Here is a 10,589-nt window from a genome sequence, read left to right as displayed (position 1 = left end):
AAAATGTGCAACACAGTGATATATAATGTACCACCCCGAGCTCTGTGTGTGCATGTAGCAGAGTTGTGTATGTAAAATGTGCAAAAACCCTGATGCTCTCAAAAAGAGCAAGCGATATAAAACATTGTAGTTTGATACCTTTTAACCCCTTAAAGACCGGGCCTATTTTCATTTTTTACATTAGCCATAACCTTTTTATTTTTCCATTCACATAGTCATATGAGGGCTTATTTTGTGTGAGACAAGATGCATTTTTTTAAATGCCGCCACTTAATTTACAATGTCTTGTATCGGAAATCAGGAAAAAAAATCTTTGTGGGTTAAAAAAAATTAATTAAAAAAACACAATTCCGCCAAGGTTTTTGAGGTTTTGACATCACGGTGTTCACTAAAAATGACGTCTTTAGTCTGCGGTTCAATACGATACTAAACTTGTATAGTTTTTATTTGGTTTAATTACGTTTAAAAAAATTACTTTTCTATATTTCGGTCTATGTGAGGGCTTGTTTTTTTGTGTAACGATCAGTAGTTTTGTAGTTTTCTTTGGGGGGGGCGGGGCATACAAAATTTTTCTGTGGGGCCCAGTCACTTCTAGCTATGCCCCTGGTATGATCCTATCTAATCCCACTTAGCTCGGTCAGCAGTTTTGCAGGATCAGAACTGCTGACAGAATCCCTTTAAAAGGAACCTGTCAGCGGGATTTTGTGTATAGAGCTGAGGACATGGGCTGCTAGATGGCCGCTAGCACATCCGCAATATCCAGTCCCCATAGCTCTGTGTGCTTTTATTGTGTAAAAAACACGATTTGATACATATGCAAATTAACCTGAGATGAGTCCTGTACATGAGATGAGTCAGGGACAGGACTCATCTCAGGTTAATTTGCATATGTATCAAATCGTTTTTTTTACACAATAAAAGCACACAGAGCTATGGGGACTGAATACTGCGGATGTGCTAGCGGCCATCTAGCAGCCCATGTCCTCAGCTCTATACACAAAATCCTGGTGACAGGTTCCCTTTAAGGTCTGTTTCACATAAGAATGTATGGTCCAGGACACACAGTTGGTGTGATGGTAATTTGGAGCTCTGACTGCTATAAAGATATATCAAGAAGTAATCAGCTTGAACCTAAAGAAAAGCTGGTGAAAGGCGGGCATTTACTTAAGACATACACAACAAGTACAATGGACACGTTTATTGCACAAGTCAGAATGATATGTACATATAACAGGTAATTCTTATCACTTAGAGAACACATACAGGAACTGGGTTTGTAGTCCAGAGTACCCTACTTTCTAAACACGTTATATAGCATGCGTGGTATGTAGTGTGCAAAGTATGTTTTACATTTATTTTTATAAATAAACCCTCCCTAAAATAAAATAAAACCATCTCTTATCTACTGGCTTGTAACTGAGAGGTCAAGATTTGCTTTGCTTGCAGCAGAGCTGTTTCAGAGAGGACCTCCATGTCGGGCAATACCCCTTTTCCTTCCCAGGAATCTGTGGGTTCACCCATGGCTGACCGTGATGTCGGAATGATGAGGTAGAGGTGGGTGTCATCTACATGATAGGTCTGTGGGGGGTGGCAGCCTCCACTTGTTTTTTCTCCTATGATGTATGCCCTTCCCAGCCTTTTCAGTACGTACACAAACTCCTCCGCAGCGCCCTCCGTCATAGAGCTGGTCAGGATGATGAGCGGTTTTGTAGAGCCATATGGAACACCTGCATAAAACATACCATTAAAAAAAACAAATCAGAAAAGGGTATCTTGCATCTAGATTGTACAATGCCCATAGGCCGCACTCTTTCGCTTTCTCTTTACGCTACCTGAAACCCGAGACAGGCTCCAAACATCAGAAATGGCATTTGAAGCCCGACTGTAGACTTTATCTAGAAGAACAGGGGTTCCTTCATCAAAGAAATATGAACAGAGTACTGGGATGGAGTTGGTGGGACCTCCAATGTTAAATCTGGAACAAAGAACAACATTTATGACTATTTTGCACAATGCATGGCAACGATATTGTGGCTCGTACCATAAAACCGTGATTGGCAAGGACAATGGAAGACAGGAATAAGGCATTGATATGAAGACTACAGGGCTGGCATTAGCAGGTGGCATCCCCATTGGGGTAGATGGAGAGAACTGTAGCCCCTATGTCTCCTGTACTGTATTTTGCTGTATTTGTGGAATTTATTATATGGCATTTTATGATGGTATAAATACTCAGTCATTGTCCTAACCACTGGTTTAGCGGTACTTAAGCTTAATATACTAAGAACTAGCAAGCAGGGACCGTTTTATGCTACAGATTAAGGGCTCATGGACACAACCGTATTTCTATGGATCCGCAAAAAATACAGACCGCACATAGATGTCATCTGTGTACTCTCTGTATCCATGTGACCTATCTGCACATTTTAGAACAGATCCTATTCTTGCCCATTTTGTGGACAAGAATAGCCAGTTTTAGTGAAGGGAGTGAGAAAATTGCAGCATGCGTACGGAAGGTATCAGTATTTTGCAGACAGCAAAAAGGATACAGTTATGTGAATAAGCCTCAACTATACAGCAGTATTTGTCAAGCTGCTCCTCGGCATATTTGACGGGTTGCGACTGGATCTCTGACGGACCCCATTATAGTCAATGCGGCTGGATGGCTTGCCTGCAACGCACAGCTGCGCCCAGCAATAACTGTTTTTTTACCATTAGTGTGAAACAGCCCTAAACATAACATTTTAGATTTGGTGGATTTTAGTATTTGCACATTGCTACACTAAAAAAAAAAAAAAAAAAAAATAATGCACCCAAATTTTAGATTGAGAAAAAGTTCCATATTGTAGACTCATGGTCATGGTTCCGCACTCTGATCACCTAACCAACGCAAAACACCTGCACAGATCCCTCAGTCTGGTTCAATAGGCTACACAATCATGGGGAAGACTGCTGACTTGCCAGTTGTCCAGAACAGGGTTCCTCAACTCCAGCCCTCAGGGCCCACTTGCCAGTCATGTTTTCAGGATTTCCTTAGTATTGAGCAGGTGATATAATTAGTGTCCATGCATCAGGACTTACCTCAGGCATTCATTCTGTGGGATATTCTCAAATCATGACTGGTAGGTGGGCCCTGAGGACTGGAGTTGGGGAACACTGGTCCAGAAGACAACAAATTACAATAAAATTAACACCGGTAGGTTTATTGCGGAAACCTGTACAATTGAAAGGAGGCTTTAGTATTCTGTTGGGCCGCCTCTATCCTGGATACAAGATGAGACACGTTTGGGCATGAAGGCATACAGGCTCTGTATGGTATCCTGCAGATACTGTGCCATGTTACAGAGCTATTGTTTTGTAGAAATGTTTAGAGTAAGACTATGGTGCCATTATGAAGCACCGTACAGCGACACAGTGAGCCCCTACAGCATCACAGTATGAACTGAAGGGACTTCCTGTGGATCTGTCCACATAATGTTGAAAATTGATCCTGAAAATGGGTCTGACACCAGGCCTCATAGTGATTTTGAGGGGCTAATAGAGAAAGAGAATGCAACAATGGAATTTATAGCAGTACTATTGATGTGTCTGCTATAGCAGTACTATCTCTGTGTACAATATATTGGCACTATTTATGGCATAGCGGGTGTGTTATTGTAAAGCCAAGTTAAGTCAAGTTACATTTTATGCATGGGACTACATGTGCGTGTACATGTGGAGGCGCCACATTGACTCTTTGCCACAATTGAAAGAAAGGCCAGCCACAGCTCTGCCCTAGCTGATTTGCCTTCGGAGATGTCTTATTCCAAGTGGTCACAAATTCTGGACAAATTGAACATGCCGACCTACCTCATGTCAACGATTAAGGCATTTGTATCAGAAATTTTCTTCCACACATGTTCAACTAAAAGATCTGTTACTTGGTGAAGAATTTCACAATCAGCAAACATGTCAAATCTCAAGTATCCAATGTTTTCCTCAAATACATCAGTGTGAAAGGAAAATTTTATGAGATCCTCAAACATATCAGGAGATGGTAACTGAAAAAAAGCAAATAGTATGAGAGGCACCAAAAGACTTGGAATGGCGAAACTATGTCTCATCATACTTTTTAGAGCTGCTGATTAGCTGAAAAAAGATCATGTGATGCACCATATGATATCACAGAACTGAGAATTGCTTTATATTCAGGCATTTGGCACTGTGGAGGACAACTTAGTGGGTGTAATTGTTCTACTGTAACTCATTTATGGCATCAAAATAAGGGCTTTCACGTGGATAGCCTAATTTTAGTAGGTCTGTAATAATGAAAGGTTTTTTTAACCCATACTCACCTAATTTTTGGTGAGACTTGAGATACATTGCAAACTGTTTTCTTTTATGTAAGTCATGGCCATAAACACATACATAGAAACATTTAAGAAGTCAAACTCAATACATTGAACGCCCATCCCTGGGAACAACCCAAACACCCACAGTTGTGTGGCTGGTTTATAGAATTGTCCCAACAAAATCAGAACTGTTGGCAGGTACACAGGTGTTATCTTAGGACAGCTTTTCCCAATAAAACCCTCATGCCTTTGACCTGCCCTTTGTTTATTTCACAGTCACTAATAATTGAGACATTTCAGGGGTTAAAGTTTTTAACTGATCATGGTCGTTGTTGGATGCAGGCTGCTAGACCTCTACTGATGATCGTGTAGGCACAACTGCTGTGCCTGGGTGATCAATATGATACACGGTAAGTGTGTGATGCTGGTATGCTATGATATGTAGCATTCTGCTTTAGCATGACTTCCATTATTATCCTGAGCAACAACCCCAAAAATTGGTTTAGGTTACACGTGGTTGAGGTCAAAACAGAGTCACTACAAGCATCTTTAACTTTTACATGGATAATGATTATTTTGAATGGCATTCTAATACTCTGCAGCTCAAGTTGCAAGGGAAAAGGAACAGCTGCTCTGGCAAAAGTCAGCAGTTTTGGGAGCCTGACCTGCAGCAATCAAATGATCATCGTGATCCCTCTCATACTGATTGGGTGGACTGTGATGAAGCAATGCCTTTAAAGGGAATGTGTCAGCTCCGAAAAGCCTTTATATGTATAGAACGCCTACTGCTGACTCTGAATCAGTAGTTTGTATGTTGAACATACTCCCATACCCTGATGTGGACCCTAAACCAGCCATGGAATGCATTCAGAGGACTTCTGTGCATGCGCACATAATGGAGTAGACTCCAGGAGAAGTCCTCTCTATGCATTCTAATAATATTAGCAAAGACAGGTGCACTCTGCTGTCTTCCTAAACCCTCAAACTGATGTTAAAATTGAGAGCTTAGCCAACATATCCTACTGTGGAGGACATGTCTGAGCCCGAGCACCGCTCCAAGGTTTCTCAAGTAGCTTGGGTCCTAACGCTCACTCAACTGTGCCGTATGGGCAATACCAGGAGCCAGTGGGTGAATTACAGGAGCGTAAAGTCTGACTCATAGCCAATCACCAGTTACCTCCAGCATGTAGCCATGCTTGCAATGGGAGGAGGGAGGAGTCTGCGAGTCCCACTCAAGACTGGCTGATATTGCCCAGGACTCGCAGGTGCACCTAAATGCAGCCTGTAGGTGGAAAACAGGCTAATTTAAATTAGCGTTTATACACCTACAAGCCTCTCTATATACAAACAAATAAAAATATGGCGTGGTATTACACAGGCAGTAAGTGCTCAACCCCATATGCAGGTGTGCATGTATATACAGGGGAGCAAATCCTGCACTTGTAGCTCGTTGCTAATGACGATCCCCAGCAAAGATTCATACAGTGGAGGATGCCCGTAGTGGACCACAAGTACCACAATAAACATCCTACACAAGATAGCAATTATGTGTATGTGATAACCAATATAGCAAAATAATAATATTAGCAAAGACAGGTGCACTCTGCGGTCTTTCTAAACCCTCAAACTAATATTAAAAATGAGAGATTAGCCAACATATCCTACTGTGGAGGACATGTCTGAGCCCGAGCACCGCACCAAGGTTTCTCAAGTAGCTCGGGTCCTAAAACTCACTTACTTGTGCCGTATGGGCAATACCAGGGGCCAGTATGCGAATTACAGTTACCTCCAGCATGTAAACATGCTTGCAAAGGGAGGAGGAAGGAGTCTCACTCAAGACTGTCTGATATGGCCCAGGCCTTGCCGATGCACCTCTCTATGAATTCCACAGCTTTTTTGTGGGTGCATTGCGGGGGAATGGGGGCGAGTATCAACATATAAATTACTGATCAGTGGCAGTATGTATTATTATACTTAATAGGGTGACAGACTCCATTTAAAGATACATACTTTTGTAGTTGTAATTTATAAAGGCCTCTTTTATTGTCCTTTTCTTCTTTTATATATAGCAGGGATCACATGTTTTCCCACAAGCTTCAGTGTACATAGTTACATTTCTATGGACTACTGTGGTCATGAAGACCATTAAAGCTGTTGCCTGCTTTAGACAATCTCTACTTGTTAGGTGGGTCAATTGCCAATAAATTGATCACAATGTGTTCAAGAGCTGATACCAGCATCGATCAGGTGTAAACTGTGTGGACAATTTCATTGCAGCACCACCACGGGAGAATGAAGCATTACACAGTACTTATTCAAATCAATGGGTTGTTTGTGAACTATAGGACAGGACTTCTAGAGCCAAAGTTGTCCTTGGTAATCATTCTGTACCCTGTCCAAGAGATGAGGTTCCTGAATAGGGTTCCCCTCTATTAACTACAAATCCTTTATAGAGTATATGAAATTAATCTAGCCCAGCTGGATGTAGTTATTAAACTACCTTAGTGTCCTAGACTGCCCTCGGAAGCAATAACATTTATTAAATTACAGAGACAGTATGGTAAGGATATTACCTGCATGGGCACAACACCCGGGATGTGATCCTTGGAATTTCCTGGTATGTATATGGCTTTTAGATTGACATCTCCAGAAAGTGTCTGAAGATCATAGTTTAGCTTATCAGCTAACTCCACTTCAGATTTTAGCATTTTGTAGTCCATTTTGTCCACCAATGAAAGTAATTTGGAGGCCACCTCTGCCCCTGTTTCTAGAAATGCATAGTTATCTGCCACCAATTTGCCTGCAGTCTGGATGACTGACGGTATTTTGGAGCGTAGGTTGATAATACGATGGGCACTATTCATAGCTTCATTTGCTTGAATAATTACATGGGGTTCAACTCCTGATACACTCCACACTTTACCAGTTACTGAACTGATCACTACTTGATTTGGAATTGATACATATAGGTGGCTTTCCCCTACTTTGTACATACCGACAGATAGGGATACTCCACCAGTCGGCTCCCCAATGATGGTTGCTCTGTTCAGATCCTTCATTGATCTTGTAAAGGTTTCAGCAGCTGATCCAGTCATGTGACTTGTAAGGATGTAAATGTCCTTAGTAGATCCATATCTTTGGCCAGCCACCACCGGCAGTGTCCAGATTTCAGTTCCGGTTGATGTGCTACGGTCATATATTGTATACAGGTGTTGCAAAAGCTCTGGGTCAAAAAAATAGGAACAGAAAATGGGGATAGCATTGGAGTAACCACCAGTGTTGAACCTCATATCAATAATAAGGGAGCTTGTGTTAACAAGCTTATTCCAAACAAGACTAACTAGTTGAGGGCCAATAGCTTTAATAATATCTGCATCAGCCATCATGTCAAACCGCAGATAACCTATGTTCCCTGGTAACACTTCAAATTTGAATAATGCATCAATAATGTAGTTTAGTTCTTCAGGAGAGGGGACTTTTGGAGGTTTTTCTTCTAAGATTTCTGGTTCTATATCACTATAAAATACATGAAGTCTATGATCTCCAGAGAGCTCCTGAATATCAGAGGTAAGTTGAGATGCTAAAGACTCTAGATCTACCACAGAGCGATATCTCCCCTCAGACCACTTGTGTTGGAGGGCTTGACTAACCTTCATAGCCACCTCTGGAATAGCATAGTGGACCTCTAAAAGTTGTCCAGTGCCTTTTACCAATGCAAACACTTCTGGGTGAAATGCAATTATTTCATTAGCTTTGTCTAAGGCTTCTTCTGCCAGTACAATGGCATCTGGAACAACACCTCCCCCAAGCCAACATTCACCATTGTTATCTATAAAATTGATTACTGGTACTGTAACAGTTAATTGGGTTCCTTCCAGGTTAAAGGACCGAGAGTGCATAAGAGTTCCAGATGTAATTTCACCAATGATAGTTGCCCTGCTTAATGACTGCATCAGATAAGCAAATTCCTCTGCTGCTGTGGCTGTTTTGTGACTTGTCAACACATAGACCCCTCTTTTGGACCCGTAGGGTTTTCCTAGAAGTTCAGGAAGGTTGTAGAATTCTTTGGTAGAATTGGCGAGACGATTGTATGTAGTAAAGAGACGAATTCTTGACTCTGGCTCTTGAAAGTAGGACAGAAGTAAAGGGACAGCTGAAGATGGACCACCAATGTTGTACCTTAAATCCATAATAATATTGTCTGTGGTGGTGATTTGTTCCCAAACTTTGGTGACAATATAAGGTCCTAACTTGTTTAGAATGGAGACATCAGCAAACTGATCGAAGCGAAAGTAACCAATGTTTCCAGGAAGGATGTTAACTTTGAAAATAGTGTTAACCAAAGCCTGGAGAAAAGTTTCATCAGCTGGCATATCATTTGTAGAAGGATTCACTTCTGGAATTGATGGGGTGTCTGATTTTCCTCTTACTAGTAGCCTTGGGTCCTCAGTAACTGACTGAAGTTCATAATTTAACTTAGCCGCAAGATCTTCTTCAGAAAGGACTGATCCGTAGTCTATAGTTGAAAGGTGCTTGAGTAAGGTTGGTATACGGTCAGAGAAAGAATAGAAGTTGCCCAAGATGTCACTGAGTTGTTGTAACACATTAGGAATTTTAGAACGTACAGACAGAATTGATATAGCTTTACTCAAAGCATCTTCTGCATTGACAACTACACAAGGGAAGACACCAGCCACTTCCCAGCTCTGGGCAGTCAAAGGACTGATAGACCTAGATACTGGAACAGTGATATAGAAATCTGACTGGCCGATCTTTATCTTCTGTATGTCCAATGAACCTCCTGCAGTTTTCTCTCCAACAAGTATGGCCCTGTTCATATGCTTAAGAATATATGCAGCATCTTCTGCAACTCCTTGGGTGAACCTGCTTGTAAGCACTATCACATCTTTATCTTTACTGTATCTCTCACCTATCAGTGAAGGCAGTGTTCGCAGTTCAGTGGTGGTATTAGAGGGGCGATGGTAAATGGTATCAATATGGACCACAGGTTCAGCTTGATATAAGTAAGAAACAACAAAAGGAATTCCAGAGATCTTACCCTGAGAGTTGTACCGTAAATCAAGGATGAGAGCAGAACTTGGCATCAGTTTCTTCCATATGTTTTTGACCATAAAATGGCCGACTTTTTGTACCTCATCTTGACCTATTATGCAGTCAACGCGTAGATAGCCAATGTTTCCGGGAAGGACTTTATAGTTAACAGACTGCTCAACCAGGAACAGCAGCTGCTCGGGAGTTGGGGATGTCTCTTCCTCTTTCTTCACCACTTTGTCAGCTGGCTCATATGAGACTATGAGACGAGGGTCATTTAATGACCCCTGTACCCCAGCTGTGAAGACATTTGCCAATGTATACGGATCTGAGATATGTAGAATTTCCCCACTTTTTATTGCTTGCTCAATGGTCTCTTGCATTCCTACCAGGTTCTCTGGAAAGCAATAATTATCCAGCAGGATTTTGGCCATGTCCAGCATGAGTGAAGGTTGAAACACAGGGTTGCTGCAGGCATTCCAAATTAATAGTATAAATATCAGTCTCTGATAGCAAGGAGACATATTTTCAGAGCTTCAGTCCGAATGTTCCTGTCTCCACCACCGTATTCAGACTCTTCTTCTAGGACTGAGAATGAAGAATTAGATCATGACAAGGAGTAGCAAATTCTCTTTTATCTCTGCTAAACCTTTAATCACATTAATGAAATGATGAGCATCAGCACAAGGGTATTTCTGGGAAAACAGAGTGTTGCTTGAGCATCTGTTCCTGCAACTTAGTGAGAACATACAGTAGCTAATGTACCACTTTATGTAATTCCTAAGGTTGCTGAATGGTTTGCTAATTCATACAAGTACAACGCTGGAGATCTAGAAGTACTTTATTTAACCCAGAAATTAATGCTTTTATTCTCCCTGGCATAGTAATGATAAATATGTCTACACTCTGTAGTGTATGAAGTTGCAGACCAAAATTGTTGACCATGCTTGTTAATGCTTAAGCACCTGTTTAGTATTTTTATTTTATTTTTAGGACACAATCAGGGATATAGCTTTTAGAATCTGCTTAGGGTTTTTACACACAGAGAACTGATTATTTCAGTTCCCAGTGACAGTACAGAATTGTGCTTCTAACGGAGTGATCCGATGACTGCCAGAACATTTAACCACTATCTCTCTCAGACAGTATTCTTGACCACTATATTACCATATTGTTGTGTTTTGGCATATTATTTTGTGTACTGTG

At 41.3% G+C, this 10,589-nt stretch overlaps 1 protein-coding gene across 1 annotated transcript; it reads right to left on the bottom strand.

The window, feature by feature from the left end:
* Positions 1-1,398: 1,398 nt before the first annotated feature.
* On the bottom strand, positions 1,399-9,907 carry RBP3 (retinol binding protein 3). Its single transcript, XM_044299615.1, has 4 exons — positions 6,905-9,907; positions 3,850-4,040; positions 1,833-1,975; positions 1,399-1,727 (listed from the first exon to the last, which is right to left on the bottom strand). Exons 1-4 carry the CDS (start codon positions 9,905-9,907, stop codon positions 1,399-1,401), a joined length of 3,666 nt encoding a protein of 1,221 aa, XP_044155550.1.
* Between the last annotated feature and the right edge of the window lie 682 nt (positions 9,908-10,589).

The sequence above is a fragment of the Bufo gargarizans genome, chromosome 6 (genome assembly GCF_014858855.1).
Source record: "Bufo gargarizans isolate SCDJY-AF-19 chromosome 6, ASM1485885v1, whole genome shotgun sequence".
In the NCBI taxonomy this organism is placed as follows: Eukaryota; Metazoa; Chordata; class Amphibia; order Anura; family Bufonidae; genus Bufo; species Bufo gargarizans.
The sequence above is the reverse complement of the archived record's forward strand: the minus strand, read 5'-3'. Positions and strand labels throughout refer to the sequence as shown.

What these genes read in the sequence shown, in the direction of transcription:
- RBP3 (XM_044299615.1), bottom strand. Translation starts at nt 9,907, where the DNA reads ATGTCTCCTTGCTATCAGAGACTGATATTTATACTATTAATTTGGAAT. An exon ending in CGGGTGTTGTGCCCATGCAG is followed by an intron (nt 4,041 to 6,904) that starts GTAATATCCTTA and finishes GCTTTTTTTCAG; the next exon opens with TTACCATCTCCTGATATGTT. An exon ending in GAGCCTGTCTCGGGTTTCAG is followed by an intron (nt 1,728 to 1,832) that starts GTAGCGTAAAGA and finishes TGTTTTATGCAG; the next exon opens with GTGTTCCATATGGCTCTACA.